The sequence below is a fragment of the Sturnus vulgaris genome, chromosome 2 (genome assembly GCF_052056855.1).
Source record: "Sturnus vulgaris isolate bStuVul1 chromosome 2, bStuVul1.hap1, whole genome shotgun sequence".
Taxonomy (NCBI): Eukaryota; Metazoa; Chordata; class Aves; order Passeriformes; family Sturnidae; genus Sturnus; species Sturnus vulgaris.
In genome coordinates this window covers 55985878-56012043 of record NC_142244.1, presented here as the reverse complement: position 1 = coordinate 56012043, position 26166 = coordinate 55985878, and the positions used below count along the sequence as shown (strand labels likewise).

The 26166-nt window shown below is 41.7% G+C and overlaps 1 protein-coding gene across 1 annotated transcript in view; it reads left to right on the top strand.

The window, feature by feature from the left end:
- FOXO1 (forkhead box O1) overlaps window positions 1-25535 on the top strand; it is a 57936-nt gene extending 32401 nt beyond the window's left edge. The window contains exons 2-3 of the mRNA XM_014868878.2: window positions 22966-24322; window positions 24709-25535. Of these exons, the coding sequence (XP_014724364.1) occupies window positions 22966-24309 (1344 nt within the window). The 3' untranslated portion in view covers window positions 24310-24322; window positions 24709-25535. The remainder of the gene's footprint in view (window positions 1-22965; window positions 24323-24708) is intronic.
- Window positions 25536-26166: the final 631 nt, after the last annotated feature.

The following is a 26166-nucleotide window of genomic DNA, read 5'->3' as shown; positions in this document are numbered from 1 at the left end:
ACCATCCCTCCCATGGCAGTGTAGGGCCTCTGGGCTGTATGAGATGACCAGCAGTGGAGGGAGACAGGCTAAGAGAGACACCACAGAATTAAAGAGTAGTGGAGGCAGGAAGGTACCTCTGAGAGATTGCCTAGTTCAGACAGTCTGGATCTTCGAAGGCTGTGCTCAGGACCAGATCTATCTGGGTTCTGAATATCTCCAAGGATGGAGATCTCTGAGCAACTTTTGCCACTGCTGGACCACCATCACAGTAAAGGTGTTTCTTTTCTCTAGACATAGGAATGGTGATCCCCTAGGGAAAAGTGGAGATAGTGCCAGAAACTTGGTGAGGTGCTGTTAGGAAAGCAGATGACTGCTTTCTATTTTGCTAAAGGATATGAAGCACATTTCAAACAAATTGGAGATGGCTGTTGAGAAGTAAGAAGCTGCTTTATGTTTGAACTCTGTCTGTAAGCATGAGAAAGGCACCATGCTTGCATCCATTCACAGTGTGGTTGCAGAGTTAACACCCCATATCCCTAACTGGGCCGTGCTGCATCCTTCCTAACCACCTCCTCCACCCTCCCCTGTCTGTCACATCTCATCTGAATGGCTCATATTCACTTTCAGAGCCTCATTAAACCTACTGTTGTTTTCCCTTCCACTTTTACTCACTCCTGTGATGTTCACACCAGCCTCTAGTGTGCCTGCAGTGTATCTGTTTCCATTGCATACTTGATGCACCTGTACAAAACCTATTTCAGTAGTCTCCTGTTGGAGAGAAAGCTTACTGCTTCATTTTCCTCATTTAAAAGTCTATTTCAGCTCTTGGTAGTGTTTTAAAGACCTTGGTGACAGGCTGGGCGGCTTGTGTGCTTGAGCTACTCCTCTGCAGATGAATGTTCCCTCATTGATTCAATGCTGTACTGCTCCCATATCACTGGTTGTCTGTTCCTGTATTCTGCTATGTCATCTTGACTGAAAGGCTGCTGGTTTCCCTCCTCTGCAGAAGGCTTTCTAGAATGGGATGCAGTCCCTGGGTTGACAGGATAATCCATAACACAAGAAAATTATGGTGGATCTAGGATGTTGAGATCTGATTTGTTATGTAGGTGAACTTGGATTAATAGCTCCCTTGTACAGGGAGCCCCATGGTCCAAAGGATGCAGTCAGGTTTAAGTACTAAAGTGAAAATGTAAAAGAAGACAACAGAAAAATCTTAAGAAGTCTTCTAAGCTGACATTTGTTAGATGAAGAGGTCGGAACTCTTAAATAGTCTGGGCTTGGTTTGCATAAGAGGGTAACAGTTGTGGGGTCATCCGTTTTTTTCAAAGCTGCTCTGCATCAGTTTAGGAAGAGTTGTCAAGAAAGATCAGCCAGATGAAGCCCACAGAAAAAAACCTGGAAGTTTGGTTACTGGGAATTTTGGCGTAACTCCCTGTGTCTCTACTCCACTGTACTCCAACCCTGGTTTTTGGGCAATACACTGCCTAAATCATCCTTGTGCTTGTGGTGCCAGTGGTTGGGTTGGAGGCAGGGAGAAGTGATGTAGTTGCTGGTGGATTGGTGTAGTCCTATTGGCTTTGGTGACATGACCAGCCTAATCTGGGCACTACTGGTGTTACCCTGTCCTGTCTGTGGTTGTGTTTGTAATACAAATTAGCCACCAGTTGTCAAGGTTAGGTGGCTCCGAGTCCAGTGACTGCTTTATAAAGTTTCTAGAACATGCTTTTTCCCCCTTTTGAGAGGTGTTATATAGGTAACATCACTATATAGAAAAAAGTGAGAAGTCTTGATTCATTAATACAGAAAATAATTTTTCATTCTTCATTCTTATAATGTGATGTCTGTGGCCTAAAGCAGAAGCATGTTCTTGCCATGATTGAGATAGTACAGAAGTAAATGACACTGAAGTTAAATGAGTCCATTTAAAAATAAGATTATCTTTATAATTGGATGCAGAAAGTTGTGTCATCACAGCTGTGCTTGGGTTTTACTAGCAGTAAATCAAACTTTGGAGTACATTAGCAGTTGTAGGGACACAGTGACAGTTAAATGCTGGCTTTGAATATCTGAGCCCTTTTTTAAGGGGTGCTCTCCATTATGGAATAACTGAACTGAGGATTAATAGTGTTTCGTCACTGAGATTACTGTTACACTGATGGCCCTGAAATTCTAGTTTTAATATACTTAGTATTTTTAAAAAGCCGGAATTTCTAAGAACTGTATTTGTTCTTGCTCTTTTTAATTCTTACTGCAATACCCAGATGCCCGGTGATTTGAACTGCTCAAAACAAATATATATTGGATGAGCATTAATTCAGGCCTTCTTGTGTGTGTCTGTTTAAATTATTCATTTGCGCCGTGGCTTAAAAAATCTTAGAAGTGTTGAAGCAACAAAAATGGCACATGACTGTCCAACAGAAGTACATGGTTGAAGTAAGACGAATGTGATGGAGAGCCAGTTAAATGCTGGAAAGTGGTTGAATTCCTAAAGTCATCAACTTGACTTACTTTCTGAACCCCTAAAAGCAGACAAGTTTTGGTGCAGTTGCATTTGAACTTAATTATATGTTGAGAATTGTGTATACTCTACATGGCTGCTCTGGTAGCACCAACAGGTTTGACTTTTCTGGAAAACTCGAGATTGTAAGTTGAAAGTTTATGCTATGTCAAAGAATGTACAAACTTCAGTGTGTAGCTTTGTAATTATTATAGCCAAAAATATATATGTGTACTGTATCTGCTGATGTTAAGAGGTTCTGACTGTTTTCCATTCCCCTGATCATCATCCTTTGGACTATTGTGTACGACTGAGCTTTAAGTTTAAGCCCTTATTTTTATGCTTTAAAAAAAGTTTTGTTAATTTCATATATAGAGAGAAATGTGGAGGGGAAGAAAGGAAAGGAAGGACACTGTTTTCTCATGTGCACCAGACTGTAATGCTCTCTGTTACCATGAAATGTCATTATCCAATTCTTGTTTCACTTCTCCTTCCTCCATATCCATATTACATTGCTTAAGTCTTTTATGCAAATCACTTCAAACCAGTTATTTAGTCATCTTAACGGAAAAGTTTGGTCTCAGATGGGTGCCGAATTTCAAAAAAGTTTATTAGCTTTTTCATCTCAGGCTAGAACTACTAATGTGTGCCTGTCTCCTGCCAAACACCACTAGTTTTGCATAGCCTGGATGAACACTGTTTATCTGAATGAAGTTGGCCATTGCTAAGGAAGACAAGCTGTGGTGGAAAGTTTGTTGAAGGCCCTAGATTGCAGGGATTGGAAATACATTGACTAAGTATATCTGTTAAATCAAGGATTTGTTTTCTTCCTCTTAGTGCAGATTATCCTGAGAATCCCTATCAGGTCAGTATGCATTGACCATAAAAAGAAATAAACAAAAAACCAAAAAAATACAGTAAATATGGATGTCTGGCTGAGTAAGGTTATTAAAACCAAAAAAAGCAGTGTGGAAGCAGTGTGTCCCAAAGCCTAGGAACCACTTAAAAAAGGTCACTACTGCCCAGTGAACTTTGCTTTTGATTCCCCTTACAGAAGGCGAGGTGGGGCAGTAATGTGCAGGTCTCAAGCTTCTCCATGGCTGTTTTTGAGAGGAGTCTGAGCCATCTGTTTCTGCTGTGGTGCGGTCATGCTCCGGTGCCCCCCGCTGAAGCGTGACCATCTCTGTGCACACATGGGCTCCCCGCTGCCTGGGGAGGGCCGGGCTTTTGGAGACTGTCTGAGCTGTGCCTTGGCAGGCTGGGAGACCCAACCAGCATGCCCACATTCCAGCTGCAGGCAGAGATGCTCCTGGCGCTGCAGGATAGCATGATCTCCCTCTCCTGCCGCAGCTCAGACCCCTGCAGATGGTGGGCATGGATTTTGGGGCTGCCCTGATACCCAGGTCACAGTCCATGGGCAGTGGGGTGGCTGACCATCACCCCAGAGCGTGTGATTTCTGGGTTATGCATCCAGGATGTTGGTTGCATTTCCCCCCTCGTGTGTTTAGCTGAAGCTCAGACTTCAGAGGCTTGTGGTTAGCAAGTGTCTCCTATGTGGCAAGGGTGGGACCCTGGAGAGGGCCTGCAGTACCCTGCAAAGTGAACATCCAGTTTTTGTTTGAATTTAACTCTTATTTTTGGAACCATGGGTGACTTATTCTTGGAACCCCATTTTTCAGAAACCCATCTGCATGCAATGTTGCCAGGATTTCTGGTACAAATATTTTGTCATTTGCTCTTGAGACAATCTGTTGTTTCAGTCCTGGATGAAGTTTTGTAATATGTTGCTTGAGATAGCATGGAAAAATATCTAAGTGGTGGTGTAATCTTCTAGGTGAAAACACAAGGTTAAGAATTTTTTTTCTTAAGGAAAAAAATGATTACTCAGGTTTATCAATTAATAAAGTCTGTAAATTAAACAACAAAACAAAACACAACTCAAGAGATTAGTGCATCTATGTTTTCTGTCCATGAAGCGATTGAGTTAGAAATGAGCCACCTTTACTTTTCTGAGAAATATTTGGAGTTCTCACATTTGGTGCTCATTTTGTTCCATCCCTTCTCACCTATTTCACATGCTCAGAGCATTCATTGTGCTTGGACGCCTGTGTGTTTTTGTTTGATTTTTTTCCTCTAGCAACAGAGCTCATTCCTTTCATTAATAACTCACTTAGTGTGTGTGCAAACTCCTGCTTTTGCTAGACAGTGAGGTAGCAGAAGAGTTGCTGAGAACTTTTAGAAATTGGAGATTGAAGAACAAAGCTTGATCTTGACTTTTGAATTGCAATTGTTATTCTTTATCAGGTTTGTGTGATGCTGAACAAATCTCTTCATGTATACAGAGGTAGATGGTGTCTTGGTGTGCTGTGTTAATAACAAATGGCAGTATGCTACAAATACGTTTCTTAGGGTACCCATTCAGGATCATAGGTTGGTTTGGGTTGGAAGGGGCCATAAAGATCTTCAAAGCCCCTGCCATGGTCATGGACACTTTGCACAAGACCAGGTTGCTCAGAGCCCAGTCCAACCTGGCCTTGAGCTCTGCCAGGGATGGGACATCCACAGCTTCTCTGAGCAACCTGTTCCAGTGCCACTGAACCCTCACAGTAAAGAATTTCTTCCTAATACCTAATCTAAACCTACTTTCAGTCAATTTGAAGTTGTTCCCCTTTTTCCTGTCACTACATAGCCTTGTAAATCATCTGTCCCCTTGTTTCTTGTAGGCTTCCATGAATACTGAGTCTAACAATCAAGTGTTTGGTGTTAGTGTTGCCCCTTCTGATGTTGCCAGCGCTGTGGTGTCCCCTTGGGTGATGATACAGGGGTCACAGAAGGATGTTGTAGACTGGTTCCTCTTGCTGCCGCCATGAGTAACTACATCAAAGACTTAACTGCTGTAATTCTGTTTACTGGAATGACTTTTTTCTTACTTTTCCGTCTTTGGTGAATCTCATGCACCCTGTAGACAGACAGATCCAAAAACTCAGGAAGCAGTTCCAAGATACTATGGAAGAAAACTAATTGAGTTAGGTCAGCTTTGTGCATTTGGGAAAGCCGTTGCAGATGAGGTTTCTAACTGTAGAGAAAGAACAATCTCCTCCCCCTCCAAAACTGGAGCATGAGTCGTGTGGTTTCCAGGTTTATTTTGGCAAAATAAGCATTGTAGGTGGTGGCTGATGCTAAAGGTGTGTTAAGAAAAGCTCTTTTCTGTAATGAGCAACTTTGAATTTGAGAAGGCTTTGCATACCCAAAAAAATTCACAGAGACCTTATGAATACTGCTCCTTTTGGCACTTGCCCCTCTTCCCATTCCTATAGTTGTGCCTAGGAGCAGGCAAAGTGGTGCTCTTTGCTCAGCCACTGGCAAAAAATACATTCTCCTAGTGCTTTGCTTCCTCTTGTTTTGCTCTCTGGATACCTTGCTCCTGGCGAGCTTTCAAGTGCTTGTAGCTCTTTGTGCGGGAGAGGTGGGCAGGTCCGACCGCACGTAGCTGTGCTGGTGCACTTAACTTTCACTTGTCTTCTCCCTGCAAAATAAATAAATAATTGACGAGTGAACGGGAAAAGCGTGGGAGGAAAAATGTCAGGAAATTCAAAGGTGAAGCTATTTCCTCCCTCAGTAATATTTTTCTTCTACGTGTTGTTTCTTCTCTTCAAACAATGGGGTGAGTTAAGAATGGATTCAAACTATCAGCCTTGCCATTGTTTATTTAAATCCTTTCATGTGTGTGACGGACCTCAGGAAAAGCCCACGCTTCCACTGCGAGTCCTATGGGCAGCCTCTCTGTAGTGCAGTGCCAGCACAACACGGCTCCAGTGTTCTTTGGGTCCCCGAGTGCCAATGAGTTCAAATAAATGGTGAAACATACAAGGTGTGCGATTTAAAGGTGTTGGCTGTGAAATCTGATAGCTCTGGCGAAGCCTTATTTTTTTAAGAAAGCAATTATATAGCCCACACACTCAGAACAAGGATTTCAGATGTTAATTACTTAAGCATAAGGTGTTTGTGAACTTTTCGTGTGTGTGTGTGTGTGTGTGTGTGCACACTTCCATTTGGGGGAAGGGGTGTTTTGCTGAAACAGGTGAAAGTCAGTTCTGTAGTATAAAACAGGAAGCAGATGGGTACTAATTAAAGCCCTGTTGATAAAAGCGTGACTGAGCTTTTGAAGCAGCTGCTTTCCTTATTTTATATATAGCCGGTGTGTGCTTCATATGAGAGCCAGGCTCCCCACACTTCATTGTTTTTGCGAGGCTGCAGGAAATGCGTGTGCATGTGCGTGCGTGCTGCCATGGCGGAGGGATGGCGCTTGCTGTTTGCTTCCTTCTCTGCCCGAGAGAAAACTGGGTTTTCCAAACCTCCAACAAAGGTGCCAGGCACCTCTTTGTCTCCCTCCTCTTCTCCTTCCAGCTTTCCCCCCCTCAAGCAGGCACCAGGCTGGTGGGAATGCCTGTTTCTAATGGTGGTGTAGATAACGGAGGGCAGCTTACTTTGTCTCACAGGTTTTCTGTGTCTCACCTCATTGTGGAGAGCTGCATCTGGGAGAGAAACCAAAACACCACTGAGGGTGTCAAGCTTCCCATTGTCATTATGGTCTTTAATCTTCACAGGTACTCTTTATGTTGCTGTTGCTGCCTTTTCTCTTACCTTGGGGCTTGTAGGATGGATAGTAAACTAATCTTCAAGAAAAAAAAAAAGGAAACAACAAGATTTAAACATAATATAGGCAAACGAAAAATTGCATCAAAGCAGAGCAGATATTCCTATGGAAGAGCTATCATAGAAGGGTTGGCAGGGACCTTAATAATCCTGTAGTTCCAACTACCCCTGCCATCAGCAGGGATGCTGCTCACTAGATCAGGTTGTCCAGGGCACCATCCAATCTGGCCTTGAACACTTCAGGGACAGGCATCCACAATTTTCCTGAGCAACCTGTTCGAGAGCCTTACCACCCTCTGGGTAAAGAATTTCTTCCTAACATCTAATCTAAATATCTCCTCTTAGTTTAAAACTGTTCCCCCCCTTGTTTTACCACTATCTGCTTGTGTAAAATGTCACTCTCCACCTTTTTTAAAAGCTCCCTTTTAGTACTGAAAGGGAGTAATGAGGCCTCCCTGGAGCCTTTCCTAACTAGCAGTGTTAATTTTAGTATTTTAATGTTATCAATAGAAGAATGTGTGTTGAACATAGAGAAATGTTAAGTTTCTGCTGACTTGAGTCAGGTAAGTTTTGTCTGTATATTGAAACCTGTTTACTGGTGGTTTTTTGGTCTGGGGAAGTTTGTTCTTTCACTGAGGAAAGTGCCAGTGTTCAGTCTTCATGTTGGGAATGTCATCATTCCAGTAGAAACAACCTAAATTTGGTGTGGGCAGGAGAAGAAAGAGGAGGAAAATCTTGATCAGTGACGGTCTTGAGTCCAGTAGTGTGCAGCTTCAGGGGATGGCCCCTGAGGTGTGGAGCAGTATCTTCTGTATGGGGAAACTGTCCTTGCCTTGGCTGAGTTTCTTAGTGAGTGGTGCTTGGGAATTGGGATTGTGTTTGCCTGAAGCTCTCATGGGGTACTTTCTGGTCATCTGTTTGAAGCTGCAGCTTTCCTATTTTCAAGCTGCTGCTGGAGGTTGTAAGTTCTCATTTCATCTGAAGCAGAAACAGCTTGAGTGGCAGACCCCCTACCAGAGGTAGGTGCTCCTACCACCCTGTGTGCCTGTGACTGCCTCAGAGGAGCTGGATGACCCAGAGTGCTCAGGGAGTTTCCTGATTTGGCAGTCAATACTCCTTCCCACCAATAGTATCTGCTGTGGCTTGTCACACACAAGTGATGGAACTGCTGTACAATACAAGCCATGGTCTTCAAAGCCACAGTCTTCTCTGTTGACAGTGTTAGTGGGGATTATTTTCATCATGTCATTTCACTCTCTTGAGAAGACAACCACAAACTGGTAGAGCTTCTTGACCTGTGACCTCTTGTTGTTTGGTCCCTCAGTGTGAGGAGCTGATAGGTTTTTCATAGAAGTAATTCCAAAAGCCTTTTGCCTCTTATAGCAGGAGTGAGAGGAGGCAGCCAAAGCATTTATCTCTCTCCCTCTACCTTGCTAACACTGCTGATGGATGAACTGTGCACTTCTTCACTACTGCATCTCTCCCTGATTGCTGTCACATGAAAAGAAAACTGGCTGGTCTCATAGTGCGTGGAAGAGTGGCAATGTCACCTTCTCCATTGGACAGTGTGTCTCCTGGAGGATTTTTTACTCTGAAGTCATCTGAGTTGTCTGCATTTCTCGTTATGGGCTCAGTGAGTTGTGCTGCATCATAACAACCAGAACCATTTGCTGGAGATTACCAGGTGCCAGAACCTGGGTTGGAAGAGCTTGCCTTCAGGCACAGACTGCAGGGTTATGAATCCTCCTCTTAAATGTTCTGGTTTTTACAACCCCTCAGTGTTTGTCAAGAAGCTGTTGCTGTTTGAGTGTACTTTGGCATCGTACTTGAGTTAATCTTCTTTGGCCTTATCCTTTAAGTCAGCCTTTTGACAAAGTCTGGGGGCCAGGTTTAATCTTAGATGGTTCTTGCTCTTTTTCTAGAGTCAGCAATTTAAAATTGTCTGTTTTCTTCCTGTGGTGCACGTGTGTTTAAGCCAGGATTACAGGAAAGCCCAGTGCAAACAGACAGAGGACATTTGACTGCCACTACCTCCCCTGGCTGCCTTCTGAGGGATTTCAGAAGCATTTTGGCGCCCCAAGGAGTATGTGGGCTACAAGCTGAGAACAGCTACAATAGAAAGGATGTGAGTTTCTCAGTAGACTTGATTAAAAAATTAGAAATCCACCTGTTTAGGGCTATTTGAGATGTAGGAAAGCCTCTTTGGCAGCGTAGAAGAGTCAAGCTGATGGAAAAGTTGTGGTGTGCCTTTAGCTGTGCCAGGAAGCAAGTGCCTTGTCACTGCTGCTCTCTGGCAAGTTCTTTCTTAAGGTAAAAAGTCCTTTAAATCTGCTTTAAACGGGTTTCTGTGGTGTTTGTTAGCCAACTATACTGCACAGAAATCAATGCAATCAGGAGATTTGTACAAATCACAGGCTTCTCTTCAAGTCTACTTAGAGGTGAATGTATCTTAATATTTTGGTTGATTATGCTTGGTCTTGAATGTTTTCATGTTTAAAAACTTAACACAAAAATAGACAGAAATAGGTGAGAATTAGAAAAAAAATGAAGTTTAAAATACTACTTTCTTTTTAAAAAGAGTTATGGAACACAGAGATTTGTTTATTTTCCTGTCAAAATTACTCAGCTCCTACTCTCTGTGGAAAATCACTCAAACATGTTGAATATATATACGTGTGTGTGGGATGGCTGCTGTTGTTACAAAAACTTTGAGCAAGATAATGCTGCACTTCCTTATCAGATGCCCCAGAAATGCTTGGCATTGAAGGAAGTAGACAGCAGTGGATGAGTGAATGTGGAGTCCTTGAATAATTGACAGAGGAGGAAAAAGGAGGATTAAGCCCATGGCTACTTTGCCAGTTTCCATTATTTGAGGAATGTGTTTTAAAGTGGTAGGTCCTAAACTTCTCTGATGCCTTGAGAAATTTATTAAAAAGAGTGTCTGAGAGCTCCTAAACTTTCTTAAAATTGCAATTGATATGTAGATATCTTCAAGGTACTACGTCCAGATCCTTCACTCAATGCTCCAAAACTGAGTATCGAAAGTATTTATTACAAAGCCAGTCTTGGAAGAAATGTTCTTTTCTTCATCTCCATCTCCTTCTTAGGTAAACGGCAAATTCTAAAGACTTCACTAACAGAGGAGAGATGGGAATCCTTCTCTGTAATAATGGAATGATTGAAATGCCACGTTCAACTTAAACCCATAGAAAAAAATCCTAGAGAAATTTTTGAAGTGTAGTTCTGTAATTTCTACTTTGTCACAGAGACTGTTTTGTGTGAATTGTGTGGTGTTTGGAATGATGCCTCTTTTTTTTCTAATGCATAGGGCATTTTCTAGGGGTCATGATGGGTTTAGTAATCACATCCACGGTGATCCTGCTGAGCAGCAGTGATGGCACGTAGTTCAAAGTCTCTTTCCTAACTCTCTGCCGTGGTGTCAGGGTGACTGTAGACAAACAGTGCCTTGCTGGGGCTCTGCCTCGTCCAACTATGTCAACCTGCAATGCCTGGGTGCATGTGAACTGACTTCAGAAGAGCTTTGTTGGCTTTCCTATGATTTCAAAACCAGCCATCAGCAAATATGTTTACTTTATATTCTGCCTCTCATTTTTTTCTTTTTTTTTTTTTAATATCCTGTTTCTTGCTCCTTTTGGTGTTTTGTTCTGAGCATGCTTGTGAGCCTGTGTGTTACAGGTTGCAAAACTGTAAAGTTGTGAATTATCATGCTGTTGTAAGCCAGCAGTGGACAGGAAGAAAGTGGAAAATACTGAATAGGCAGCATATTGCTGCGTAGGCATTTAATGTTGTTAGAGTGTGATATAAGTTAAAATATTGCTTATTTCCTCTTTGCTGTTCAAAACAACCTGAAGCATGTTATGACCAGGATCTAAACAATAACTGAAAAAGTAAAAACAAATGTTTTAAAAGAGAAAGGCATGGCCTGCCAAATCCTCTGTGTAATTTATGATTACATGAATAATCAACAAACAAAATACTTGAAAACACCTGACTTTTCCGGGGGAAGACTTTAATTTCTTTTTAAAAGCAAATGAAAGTGTGCGAAAATTCCCTGCAGTATCTTCAAAACTGAAAAGAATCCAAAAATTAAGCACAAGCAGCAAGGGCTTCAGTATTTCCTGCAGTGGCCAGCAGTTTAACAGATCTGTGGGCATAAACCCAAATATATATCAATGAGAAATTATTATAAAATTTCATAAACAAAATTGACTAGATAATATTGGGAAACAGGCTTCAGTAAACATACTTTCTTTTTTTTTTTCATCCTTGTTTTTAAATAGGGCTTTATGTGACCCACAGAATAAATAACTTCCTGTGTCTTGATAGCTATTGCAAATGACAGCTCCTACTGCTGACATTCCTGCTATTTTTAATCTGACGTAAGTTAATGTCCTGTAAATGTTTTTTTTTTAATTTATTTTTTTGAAACGAGTGCCCCATTCTGACCAGCTCAGTTGAAGAGTTTGCACATCTTTGGAGCTGCACAGGGGGCCGTGTTGCTTCTCTCTCTGACAGCAAGAGGAAGAACTAAACTGCAGTACTTAAAAGAAGCAAAGCTGTCAGGACACAAATACTGAGCAAGTCCCTGTGGAGTAACTTAAGACTTCTTGTTGGATCCCTTTGAACTGATTTAGGGTGTTTTAGCTCCCAGTGTCAGCTGTGCTTTTGCCTTAATATGCTTTAATGCCTATCTGGGGGAAGCAGGAGGGAAGCTCCACTGCCTTCTTCATCTTGATGGGAGGCCCCTGGCAGGTTTTGTGATTGGGAATGTGACTGTTGCAGTCCTTAAATCCAAATATCGAGGCTGGCAGGCTCAGGATGCCCGGATGCACACGGGCTTCCCTTTGAGGGGGATTGGGGTGATGATGGTGAAGCTTGCACCACCTGAAGACTGTGACCTCTAGAAGAAGGGAGCCTTATCTGGAAATTGGTAAGAGGTTTTTTGGGTATGAGGAATTAGCATAGAGGAGGGGAGGCTCTTCAAAAACAAATTTTTCTTTTCTGAACTAATAAGTGATAGAGTGTCCTCCCTGGTAGACCTGCTGTTCCACCTGATAAAAGGCATCTTGTGCCCAGAGCTTCCCTGTGTCAGGCTCTGTCCAGGGGAATGGGAGACTGGATGAGGTCTGATCGCTGAGCAGCCGTGGTAAGGCCAGTTTCCTTGTGTATATCAAATGAAAAAAAATACTAATGAGGGGTAATTGATTAGACCTAATTGGCAGGAGAAATCTAGCACCCAAAATGTCTAACAAAGCTCATTTTTGCACAGGTGTCCCACTCTGGAAGCTGTCTTATTTTGTGTCAAGTGGAGCCCTGCACCTCTAGCAGCAGATGTGTATATAAAAGATCTCACGCCACAGTGGTGCTGCTAATCTTCCTTTTCACTGTCCTCATTGTAATATTTTACTGCTTAAAGAAAAAAGGACCTTTGGGTATTTCAATGAGTGTTGGTGCATCAGAGCTCTTGGGCTTTACTCTGTTAATTCCATTCTTGTCATTAAAGACATGTTTTTTTCACGTCCTTTTTACTTTTCTCGTTTGTGAAGGAGGAAGGCAAATAAGTACAGAGCTGATGATTTAAGTCACTGTTGCCAGATGACATTCTATGGGAATGTGGAGTTGCCAGTATGTAGATTGTAAATAGTTCTTTGATTTAATAAGGGTCTTTTAAGTACAGAGCACAGCCTACAGTAGTGAGGGACTAGGAATGCTTCCAAAATGGTTGTGAGGGGAAAAAATTGGCCTTTAGATTTCCCTCCTCTGAGTGCCCATCTTGCACTTGCAGAAATACGATTCTGCCTTCCCATAGCCTACTGAAAACTGTGAGTGTGTCTGGGGGTAACTGTTCACAGTTAGTGCTACATGTTTTGCAAGACTGGACGACTCTGGCTTTATAATATTGAGCAGATGTCATAAAACCCAGTGATGAATGCCAGCAATTCTTGATCTGCAGCCTGAAGAACATCACAGAAAGCAGCATCTGAGAGGAAGGCACTGGCATGAACAGTGCAGCCACCCATCCGGAGTCTCCTGAGCCCCAAGAAAACCAACTAAAATCCCTTTTAAGTATTAACCTCACCTTTTGAAAGAGGGTGACTGCAAGTGGCCAGACAGTGGAGAGGGGCAGTGCTGGAATGTAGCCAAAGGCTGTATTGAAATTTGGATGAGGGTTTTTTGCCGTCTTTGGAGTAGAAAATTGTGTTACATAAAATCTGCTGGGCTGTGGGAGCAAACTTGAATTGGAAAGAGCTCTCCTGAAAAGAGTATTCTGGTGATCTGACCTGCTTCTGTGGTGGGGGAAAATAAGTACCAAGGCAAACTGTGTTCTAAGAAGCTGGGGAGAAACATAATGCCTAGTTTATGTGGTGCCTCCTTGAGATATACAGAGAGGAGTAATTGAAAATAAATAATTGCTTCTTGTGAAAAGAGAAATGAAAAAATATTGACTATATAAAGCAATATCCTTTACATATTTGCAGATATGCAAGAGTTTAAAGAGAACTTAAATGTGATCCTATTTAAACTATTTTAGTAAAAACGTAAAAAATAAATTCTTTTCTGCTTTGTTAACAGGAAAATTATATTTTATTTTCTCTTCATGTATGATATACATAAAGGGTAAATAGGCTAGAGGAAACATAAATAGTAAAACAGTGACTATGCACTGGACTGTATTCAGATGCAAAAGAAACTAAGGGAAAGAGAAATGTCCCTTTCTTCTTTCCTCAGTTTCTCTTGTTTGCTACATTAACATCAGATATTTACAATACTAGGTGAAATTGATGGGATGGTTGTTATTTTTAAGGTGGCACTGTCCTCTTATAAATAAGAAATCTTCAGCATCTTAACCATTAGATGCACTAAATAGTTTCTAAAGATGGTCTGAGCCAAACAAAAAATTCCACTTAACTTTTAGTTTTCTTTTTGTAGTTTTGGAGGTTATACTAAAACTTTGCTAGTATATCCTTGCACTTGCTGTAGTCAAAATAAAGATCAAATGCATAGTGAGATGTAGCCTAAGATACTGTTCAGCCTGTAAATAAAAGGCTTTGCCCTTCTTTTCACAAGCCTTGCAGCTTCCTCAAGCCAAGGATTTCCTGTGGGGCACAGCTAACCCTGCTGCAGAGGAAGCTTGCTGCTTTCATTGACTCTTTGTTTCTGAAAAACTCGTATTCAGTGACATCCATGACCACAGAGTGTGAGTCCTGTAGTACTTTGCTTGCTAAATGAAAAGACTGCCTCTGCTATGCTCATACAAGTGTAATAAGGAGATACATTTACTTCTTTTATGTTCAATGCGAAGGCTCAGTCAACAGAACTTTTTATACTGTTGGATCTGTACATCCCCTTTGCTATGTTGCTTCTCAAAGTAAGAAATACAAATAGCCCTCTGCAGGCATGGCTAGCCCTTGGGCAGCACAGTGGATGGGGCAAGTGTTGTGAACTTGGCCCGTGTCTCCAGTCCATCCTGCTTTGCTTTACCTGCCTCAGTTTTAATTCATTTTCAACTGTTGTGGGCAACACATTGCTTGTAAATCCATCAGGTCCTGACAATCATTCCAGCCCTTTAGGTTATCAGTGGTTTTGTGGAAGCTAATAGTCATAATTCATGAGAACTGAGATCTTTGGCTCCCTAGCAAGGTATCCAGCTGAAACCAAACATACAGGTCTAGGTTTGCTTGTGCCTTTACCTAGACAAGTGGCAGAGATGTGCTTTGGGCATTATGCAGGGATTTTAGTCGGCAAAACTCATGTGGCTTCTCAGGCAGGGACCTTTACAGTTGTTTCACTTAACCAGTTAAAACTTTTTTGGGTAATCATATCTGAGGTTTTTTATTTTGGTTTTGTTCTTGGAAGTTCTCTATGTGCACTCAAGGCCAATGCAAAAAATTAACTGTATTTACTACTACAGTGTGTTTTCACCTCTGTAATTTTCACTTAAGACCTTGGCCTACTTCTGACCTTATTGCTCCTAATTGGTAAGAAATTATTTCCAGTGTTCCTTTTAAGATGATCTGCTAATCTAACTAGCATTGATATATTTAGCATGTATACATGTTTATACCTCTTCATTAGAGCTAAAGAATGTCAATGAAAGGCAGCTTAGTTTTAGAAAGAAAAAGAGCTGGGGGAAAGATTTCTATAAACAGTGCTGTAGTCTTTGTGATGAATTGGGTGTAACAGTGGAGAGTGGCAGAGGTGAAGCAGGCTGTCTGTTAAACAGGAAACGAGTGATTAACATTTTTTTTGTCCTACTGATCATAATTATTCCCACTGGCTGAAAAAACTAATAAACACCACTTAGTCTCTTTACTATAGCTGCAGAATAAAATTTTGAGCTATTAGTCATTCTGGCATTGTATGGATGGACTGGTACTTTATTACTTAATTTTTTTTTTTCAGTTTGATGAACTTTGCCTATAATTGTGATTCATGTTTTCCTAGCAATAACCTGCTTTTGCTCTGCATTTGAGGACAGCTTTTCCTCAGACCGTTATGGCTGTGTCCTGCCTGTGTCCCTGCAGAGTCACATTCCTGGTCACTGCATTAGAGCCCACAGTGAATAATTGTAAAATAACTGTCTGCCCACCACAAATCACAGCAGCCTTCCTCAGGGCTTGATGGACTACAGATGATTCCAATGCTTTTAAGCCCTTGGATGGGCACACCTTAGCAGTGGTGTGTGGTGCTCACCTCGGCTGCACTGTTTTTCATTCAGTCTGGTGTTGGCATAATGCAGGTGTTCCCTCACCTTTCCTGAGCAAAAGATGCAGGCTTTTGTATGTGCAGTGGCAATATTTTATGGGACTGGTTTAATAGACTGATTATTTCCCTGACCTCTGATGTTTTATTAATTGAATCCTTTTGCAGCTTTTCTCTGATAGCGCCTGGTCACTCAGGTTATTCACCAGTCCTCCTGCTTTGCTGGTTTTGTGTTACTGACATAATTGCACAGGCTGCTTGTGAAGGCCAGAGGTCTGAGAGTCCTAGTTTGAAGGGCATCCTGACTTTGAAACATTCCTCTTCAGTGAGGTCTCCTTGCTGGCCTCCTGTGTCACTGAACTCGCTTCTCATCATGAGCTGTATATGTGCGTACGCCTATATGTTTCATATCTGTGGAAAACAGAAATGTTTATTTACAAATATGGAACCCTTATATTTGTCAAACATTTGTTTTCCATCTGTTGGAATAGAAAGCTTGCAGCATCAATTTTGTAGAGGCAGTATTAGAATTTGTCTGGATCACCAAAATTAGTTATTCCCTGCTATCTTTGAAATTTTTATCTGATACTTATTTCTTCTCTTTTTTTCTACACTTCACAACTTTTAATGCTGTGATAAAGAAAGTTAATAAATGAAGCCATTATTTATCCTGATGGCTATTTGTCTTCTTCTTTTTTATCTTTTTTAAATTTTTTTTAATGTTTTTAATTACGCTATAGTGCCTTCTTACTGTTGTCTTTCTTTCACCTTTGAAAATGGTTAGATTTTAGACAAACCTGTTGGCTGTCTTGGTTCCCCAGATGATTTTACCAGAGGGATGAAGGTTCATTCAACAAACTTTATTGAAAAATCTCGTAGTTTTCATGTGCACTTTTGTCCCTTATTTTTCCTAGCCAGTGTCACATAGTTTCCTTGGCTTTGAAATCCTAGGAAATACCTATATATTTGGTGTACACTGTGTTGATGATGCATCATGTGTGTATTGTGCTCACAGAAATAAACTGTATTGACACTGAAGTAGGTGATGGTTAACCTATCTGTGGCCCTGTCTTTCTCTTGGAGGTACAGAAAATGTAAGAGTGATTAAAAGTTTTGGTTGGAGTCATCATATGTGGAACAGTATCCAGGTGTGCTCTTGCCCTTTGTGCAGCACTTGACATACTGTGAACCTTGTTTATGGTTTTTACTTTCATTCTTCCTAAATGCCTGTGTAGGGAGAGTAGCCTGTGTTATCATCTCATTATAAACGTCCAAACTGCCATTACAGAAAAGTGCTTTCAAGGAGTCTACCTAGGATGGGGAAGAGGATATAGGGAATAGCAACTGGGAAATACTCAAATACATGTCAACAGAGTTGCCCTCTCTGACATGTAGGCATGCACAGCCAAGTCTTAAACATCAATGTCTGAAGCTGAGTATGCATTTTTTCTCTTCCTACATGGTACCATGATGCAGAAAAGTCCAGTGGTTGAGAAATCTCCTCCAGTCCCTTGTGGCAGCAGGATGCAACTTGGAGGATGGCCAAGTACCTTCAGTGTTCAAGGTTTTCTAGTCTTTGACAGCTGTGAGAAGGAATCACAGGGTAGTATAAATCTGTGAACTTGAATGCAGAATGTACAGGACTTAGTTTAATGCCACTCACATATGGCCACAGGAAGCCTTTCTGCATTCAGGATTCGTGTATAGCAACCATACAGCAATAATACACACTCAATCCTGTTCTTGTATATTCATGCATGGAAAAAGGGATGCATTGCTGAAATCTTACCACATGGAACAGTTTATGGAAGCGTCTCCATGTTTGGAGGTGGTGGTCTGGGAAAGACTCTCACTATGCCACCACCTGTCACGGAAAGCACAGAGAAACAGTGCAAGGTTCCCCTAGGAAGAGAGAAGTATTTCTTCACTTTTTTCAGCTGATACTTTTTAACTGTTTAACAGTGCAGGAGAAAAAATGAAGTCAAACAAAAGCACCTCCCCAAAAACAAAGGGCCCAAAAAAGCATGACCTGTTTGGGAGGAAATCCTGCCCTTCCACCTTCATGCAGCTGCAGGTGGCAAGTTTCCAGCATCTTCTAAATATGACTCTTTGACCTGAGGCTAAGTGACATGCTTTGTGTCCATACTTTTACTGAACAACAGAGAAGGTTTCTGAGCTGCAATAAAAAAATACCACCAACTGGGTGGCAAAATTAGGTGTTTAATTAGTGTTTGAGGCCTCTGACACGACAGTGTGGTTGTGTTGGTGAACACTGTGGTATCAGGAAACGTTTTGAGAGAGAAATGTGTGCTGTCAGTAGACCAGGTGCTTATGGCTGTCTAGTCTGAGGCAAATCCAACCTACATGTGCAGCATAGGCATCTGAACCTTTTGTATTTTATACTTATTAGGTAAGACAAACAGGATTGCCTTACACCAGACTGTTGTACCAAAGGAAATTCTGGTAGGTCTGGAGTTACCAATGTTTTATTTCCTCCTCGGCCTCTTCATCCAAGCCCCGTAAACTTGGCAGCATGGTTGGAAACCACAGCAAAACGGGTGCAGGCTGTGTAGCTATTGCAGGCAAACCTGCCTGTTTTTGCCAGGCATGATCTAACTTAGCCTTGGATAGATGCCACATGGTGCCACTTGCCATGGATAGCCCCTGCTGCTGCTGTCCAGTTGTTAATGCTGAATGAACTGTGAGCAAGTGTGCTGGAGAACTTCCTGGCCTCTGCACACTCTCCTAGGAGTGTTAATCTTCTTCTTAGATTAGACTTCTTTTTAGAGTGGTGCTTGCCTCTGAGGCTGCAAGAGGAGGATGATGCGAACATGTGGACCTGCTGTAGAGTGCCTATACAAAGACCTAGAGGGAAAGGTTGAATGTCTTCTGTAAGACATGGGGTCTTTACTTCTCTGCTGCAAAACTTTTACTTTGGTGTTGTCACCACAAGGAACTGGGGCTGGCTCAGAAATTTGCTGTAATCTGTCAGTAGCAGGATGTGCTACCACAGCTGATGGTAGAACAAGCTGGCACCTTGTGTAGGCCACCCCCTTGGAAGAGATGTAGAAAGTAGTGGACTCCTGGGATGTGATCTGAGTGAAAACTTAGTGGACAGTCATTAGACTGTTAATGTTAATGGAAATCCTGTGTGTTATGGAGACAGTGTTGCTCCTATGGCCTCCCAGTTTATGACTACATCTGCTTCCAGAGGCCAACTCCATTCTACCTTTGTTACTAGTTGCTTGGGAATCTCCCTCAGATGCCATGGCATGCTTTATTGCAATGCTCTCAGCATATGCACCTTGATAGCAAATACACTTGTTTTTGTAAAGTGTATTGACTGTCACATCCATTCCTCACTCTCCCTTTTGGTGGCTATCATGGCACTCTGATGGGAGGAGTGGTGCCTGTGCCTATGGATTAAAGTATGATGGCGGGAGAGACCATGAGCACTTGTAGGTGCTTTTACAAATTTGGGGTCTTGCAGCTCCGTGGATAATCACAAATCCACAGCTAGGTCCTGCTTGGAGAGGTTTGCAATTGGGTTAAAGAGGAGCTCTGCTTCCCTCTGCTTTTGGTGGTCCAAAGTCTGGGGTGGAAGAAAGAGGACCAAGTGTCCCTGTATGGTCTCACTTCAGTAAGTACAGTGTTACCAAGTTTAACAGAGCAACTGAGCTTTCAGGTATTCAATAAAACACCAACCCAATTTACTAAAAAAATAATTTAAAAGCTCAACTTCAATTGGGATAGGGATGTAATCTTTCTCAGCAATTAGTCAAAGTTTAACTTGTGTGTTTTGTTATTTATATCTTGGGTTTAAATGCAGTATTGGATATTGGTAGAGCTGTTGGAAATGTCAGAAGTACAGCTGAATGATATGTAGATTCAAAGGAATAATTATCTTGGCTTCACGAGTTTTATTAGCTGGGATGTGCTCTTCACATTGCACGTAGATGTTGGGTTTGGCATATTTTGAGTCTTAAATCAGAAAGTAGCATATCCACAGTTCCTGGTCTGAATGTTGAAGTAAGTTTAGTTTATTTCAGAGGCAAAAACTCAATCCCAGGAAGCACTCCACAGGTGGCAGCAGCCCTGCTGCCATCCTGACCCAGATTTTGATAAAATTCCAGTGCAGTTACGCTCAGTGCGATCTGGCACGAACTGCTACTGTGCGAAGACCTGCTTCAAAACGCAGATGGTTGCTTTTGGAGTCATTGAGGCCAGGTTTTGGGAGGCTTTGCTTCGAAGTCCAGGTGAAGGCCATGGCTGAAGGCATCTCTGTAGCGTGCTGGAGCTGGCGGTGCCGCCGCACGCCCCAGCCGCTAACAGCTGCGCCATTCCTCCGGCTGCCAAGATCCACTGCTGAAACCATACTTTTTTATCAGGTCATGTTTGCATCTGGCAAGGATTTGTAGACACAACATCATTAACAGCAGTGCATATTTTCACAAGATTTACCTCTTCAACACTTTTTCCAAGTTAGTAAATCATAGCTACTTTAATGTCCTGCTGGCTGCGTGAAAAACAGGAATTTATGTAACAAGCTCTGGGCCGCAAACCTTTTCCTGTTAGGAAAATTTTTTTTTTCATTGCTGGCAGAGTTAGGAGACAGCTCTGTTACTCAAAGAGCGACCTCAAATGTCCTCGGTACAATAATACCAGATTATAACATTTTTGATGACTAAGGAATAGCAGTGATTTCTTAAGTATTTAACGCTTGTGTAGCAGGGAAGAGGGAGCTGAGCCTCATCACGGTGTTTTCCCTCACCAGTGTTTTGTGTGTTTGATATGGCTATTTTGATAGTAAACAGTGATCCTGAGCCAACCGGGTATGTTTACAAAATACAGTAAAAAAAATGAACTGGCGCAGGAGGTTTTTTAATCAACAGCCGCACAGAGCAACTTTCTTGCGACATTTGTGGAGCTGGACTTGTGTCAGCCATGGATTAGTCTGTGGCCCTTGAGTGAAAACAACGGGCTGCTCCAGGCTGGCCTCACAAGGCTCCTGGGCCAGCCCCTGGGGCTGTGGGCAAGTCCAGAGATGGATTTCCAGGCTTACCCTCCCTATGTGTTAGCTGCATCTGGTGCAAATAAAATTCCGAAGCCTTCCCTAGCACCCTGTTGCTAGATCAAAGATGGTGTTTTGATTGTAAGGTTACCTGAAGTGAAGAGATACAGTCCTGCTTTACAGTTTCTAGGAGAATGGCTTCCTTTTGAAATTGAGTAAGGAAACACTCAAATCATAAGAGCCATCACAGAGTCATAGAATGCTCTGGGTTGAAAGAGACCTTAAAGATCATCTGTTTGAATCCCTCCTGCCATGGGCAGGGATACCTTCCACTAGACCAGGTGGCTCCAAGCCCCATCCAAGCCTGGTCTTGAATACTGCCAGGGATGGGGAATTTTTGGTGGTGTCTGTTTAACTGGGATGACTTGTAAAGATGGTTCTTTGGAGGAGAGATTGGAAAGGCTTCTGAGTTTGGGCACATGGTTTGCCTTAGTGCTGTGCTGGTTGGACAGTCAGTGCTTTGAGTCCATACTCTGCCATCTTCTGGGAGTGTCTTGTGCCCCGTTAGGGGTGAAGCTGCACTTCTGGGGGCACAGTCTCCAGTCAGTAGCACTTGTAAGGTGTTGCAGGGCTGTAACACCTCCTTGCTGCCCTCATCTACTGAAGGTCTCCTCTTTGATCCCAGAGTAACCACTTCTGTTGAGCTCTGCAGATGGCCAGTCCTGCTTTGTCTGTTTGGCTTTCCGTGGTTCAAAATGTATCATGGCTCTTGCAGGGAATTTCAGCCTTTTGTCTCTGGTTTAAGCCATGAGATGACTGCGCCTGGCTTGCCTACTTAAGATCTTTAGTTGCTAAAAATTACTGTGAATGGAAGGCAGGTAGTGATTTACTGATCTCTTTGCCATTGAGGTCTAATTTCTGGTTTTACACATTTATTTCATGTGTTGTTTTGTGGTTCTCTCCTCCTTGTTCTGCATGAATTGCAGTCCTAGCATAGACCATGGTACTGTCTCACCCTTCTATTAACATCTATGGCTGCCTGTTTCAGCAGTCTTAGAACTTGTGGCCTAGTAATTGTGTTAAGATGCAGGAAAACTTTTCTGTTCGTACAATATTTTTTACATGTGCTCAGCAGAAAATTATATGAGCAGAAATAGGTTTATTTACAGCTTGGTAATGCAAAGATTAGTCTCTTGTTAACAGGTCAGCCTGTGGCCTTCCATTTTGGAATTTAAAAAAAATTCTTTGTCCGTTTTTAAGAACAAAACATGAAACATTACTCATTGCTGAGGAGGTAAAAAAAAAGCTCCAGTACCTTTAGTCATTCTTGGCGCAAGATATCTGGTGCCCTTGAGTATTTAAAGAGTCAATTTTGTGTATTAAAATGTTGATTTTGAAAGAGGAAGATGATTTTAAGACTGAGGGTTTCATTTCAAGCTTGTCTTTGTTCTTTACATTCCTTTATCTTCTATGATTTCTTAGGCCATTCATGATGTTTACTTACAAAAATTAGAACTTAATCCTCAATTGATTTTCTATATCTGTTTTCTCATAACACAAGTGAGATAAACCTCACTAATGCTCAGTGGCAATAGTGACAGTTTGTGTGTCACATGTCTGTAGGGTTTTGGGATGTGCAGGATGAGAATCCATTATAAGGACCACACAACAGGATCTAGTGCTCCTGAACTTTGTGTAAAATAATAATTTTTTAAAAATCCACTAATACAGTCAGGTTCACTCATTAGGCAACTCACTTCAATCATCGTGTTGATCTTCTGGCTTATTTTGTCTCCTCTATGTGGAATTCGTATTTCAGAACAGTTCCTGCAGTTTTATTTAACTTTTTATAATGTCAGATGTGATGGAAACAGATGACAGACAAATTGACATGGTGACTCTTTGTAAGCTTGTTTCAGCCAGTTCGGAGCAGTGAGCAGATAAAAGATGTTTCCAGGCTGGCATGTTTTCTTATTTAATGATTGCCCCTGTGTTTTCTAACAAAATGAGAGTATGCTTACAAAAGCAGATGTTAATATGCCATAAAAGATGCATATCTTCTCCATTTCTTACATGCTTTTCTGTTTTTCAGAATTCAATCCGTCACAACCTGTCTCTGCACAGCAAGTTCATCAGAGTGCAGAATGAAGGAACAGGGAAGAGTTCCTGGTGGATGCTCAATCCTGAAGGAGGGAAGAGTGGCAAATCTCCTAGAAGGCGAGCAGCATCCATGGATAACAACAGCAAGTTTGCCAAAAGCAGAGGCAGAGCTGCCAAGAAAAAAGCATCCCTTCAGTCTGGTCAAGAGGGAAATGGTGACAGCCCCGGATCGCAGTTCTCAAAGTGGCCTCCGAGTCCCAGCTCTCACAGCAACGATGACTTTGATAACTGGAGTACATTTCGACCTAGAACGAGCTCAAATGCTAGCACAATTAGTGGAAGGCTTTCTCCTATTTTGCCAGAGCAAGATGACCTTGGAGATGGGGATGTGCACTCCATGGTATACCCATCATCGACCACCAAAATGACTTCTACTCTACCGAGCCTTTCAGAGATGAGTAATTCTGAGAACATGGAGAATCTTTTGGATAATCTTAATCTCTTGTCACCTAATACATCAATGACTGTGTCAACCCAGTCTTCATCTGCCACCCTGATGCAGCAAACACCAGGTTACTCGTTCGCATCCTCGACCACAAGTATAGGTTCACCAAATCCTGACTACAGGAAATTCACTTATGCTCAAGCTAGCATGAACTCTTTGTCCCAGATTCCTATGCAGACTCTCCAAGACAGTAAATCAAGCTACGGATCGATGAACCAATACAGCTGTCCTGCGGGACTTCTGAAGGAGTTACTGACTTCCGATTCTCCGCCGCACAACGATATCTTGGCATCAGTGGACACTGGTGTTTCCCAGGCAGGTGGCAGGGCGCTGGGCCAGAGCGTGCTGATGGTCGCCAACTCGGTGGTGCCCAACTACGGCGGCCAGCCGCCCCACGGCAAAATGATGAACCCCAACGCCCGCCCTCACCAGGGACACAACCAGCCAGCACCTGCAGTCAATGGCCGTGCCTTGTCACACAGCGTGAGCACCATGTCACACACATCAGGGCTGAATCGCCTGTCCACGGTGAAGACTTCGTTACAAGTGCCTATGAGTCACCCAATGCAGATGAATGCCATGAATCCGTACGCCCCTGTTAACAGTTGCAATGGCTACGGGAGGGTGGGAATTGTTTCCCTCCACCAAGAGAAGCTTCCCAGTGACTTAGATGGCATGTCAATTGAACGGTTGGACTGTGACATGGAGTCGATTATCCGTAATGACCTTATGGATGGAGAAACATTAGATTTTAACTTTGACAGTGTATTGCCTAACCAAAGTTTTCAGCACAGCGTAAAGACAACCACACACAGTTGGGTGTCAGGCTAGGATGTAGTAGGAGGTAAGCTGTGCTTTTTATAATCTGCAAAACAGCTAAAGGGAAAAGAAAGAAATGTCAAGATGCTTAAAATCTGGGAGTTCTTCTGTGTTGGCATGTGAACTCCCTCAGTAACAGTCAGTCACTTTCCAGTTCTTTGTTAGTTTGAGAATCAGGTTTGCACTGATGCATTAGGACTGTCAAGTACCAACTTCTCTTACTTCATGTGGAGTGCTTATGTTTTGTCATTGATGTTTTAAACAAAAAACTTGCTGGTTACTAGCCAGTAATGAATACTTTTTTTCCCCTGATTAAAGTATCTTAAAGCTAGCTTGAGCATATTTTAATAGATTTATTCATCTGTTGTGAATGTTAATTTGTTCTTTTTGTTGTTTTTTCTTTCTTCCTAGGCTATGGTTAAATTCTCCAGACTTGTCTGACAGCAGGAACTGAGAAAAGCAGTACAAAGATGTCCTTCACCTTTCTTTTTAATGTTCTTGACAAAGCTGTGCACATGCACTAACTTTTTTCGGGGTCCTTTTTTCCCCCCCCCTTTTTTCTTCCTTTCGTCAGAGTTGGCAGCAGAGAGAGTATTTTCCTGTACAGGATGTTTGCCCAAGGTTTGCAGGTTATGTGCTGCTGTAGATAAGAACTGTGCCATTGGAAATTTCATTACTCTGAAGTGCCAAATTCACTACACCATATAATCACAGCAAAGACTTACTTACATCATGTTGTGCTTTCGGTTTTGTACAGTATGATCTGTAGAAGAAGAATTGTTTTTTAAGACTATCTGTTTTGGTCCAAGAAAAGTTTATAAACTTTTGTAAGAATACTGTGATGATCTCATGCTCTAAGTAAGTTTAACCTTCGTTGATGTTACTTGTATTTTGATGAATTGAGATAACGGTGGACTTGCCTTGCAGCAGTATGAACTGCATTATTTTACTCAAAATTGCCACACATTTCAGATGGGAATAGAATAGCCTGTTAAATATGATCCTACTAAACTCACTGACTATTCAAAGCAAACAGTAGGTTAAATGCCATTTGATAAGTTACCTGTATTTGTGTAAATTTATGCAAGAATATATCTGGATTTCATTGTCAGATTAATCATTTTATTGTTGGGCTTAAGATAATTTTTGGAATACTTTCCAAGCTATTTTTCTTATAATTAAAATCTACTTTTGTTACAGAGGCAACTTTAAAAAAATAAATCTGAGATCTGGCAGCATTCATAACCTCTTCATTTTGTACAGTATTTTAACTGGATTAAGTACATGTTTTTATAAATTTCCCTAGCACTTGGGAGTGCTAATAAAGGAAAAGCTTAATAAGGATCTTGAATACAAAACATTTCTGTCCCTTTTTTTGTTATGTGATGTATAAATATAGACAACTTTATGTTTAGAAATATTTAATCAGTTTTATATATGCATTTTTAGAAATGTCATCTGCTTCTATTATCATTTTAACTACCACAAAGTGTTAAGTATTCATTGTTAAGATGCTTGTACAATGCTTCACATTTATATTTATTTCATGGAGGTCTCATAATGTTTGCACTCAAGAGCAGGACCTTTTGCGGAAAATTTGTAATTGTAGTAAAATTAATGACAAAATTGCCATTTTTCTTAATTAGCATTAGTTTTAGGTTCATCAGTGTTTCTGTTGTAAAGCAGTAGATTTGAAGAGACAAAAATGCTGCTTTTGAGTGGGAGACTAAAACTTCAACCTTATTGCAGGACAAAACATGACTTGTTTTCAAAAAGAAAGATAAAGTAAGTGGCGAAGTTATATAAATGAATGAGGTTTAGGGTAGGAGAGAGAATTAATCACAGAGATCTGGTTTCTGTGGCAAAACT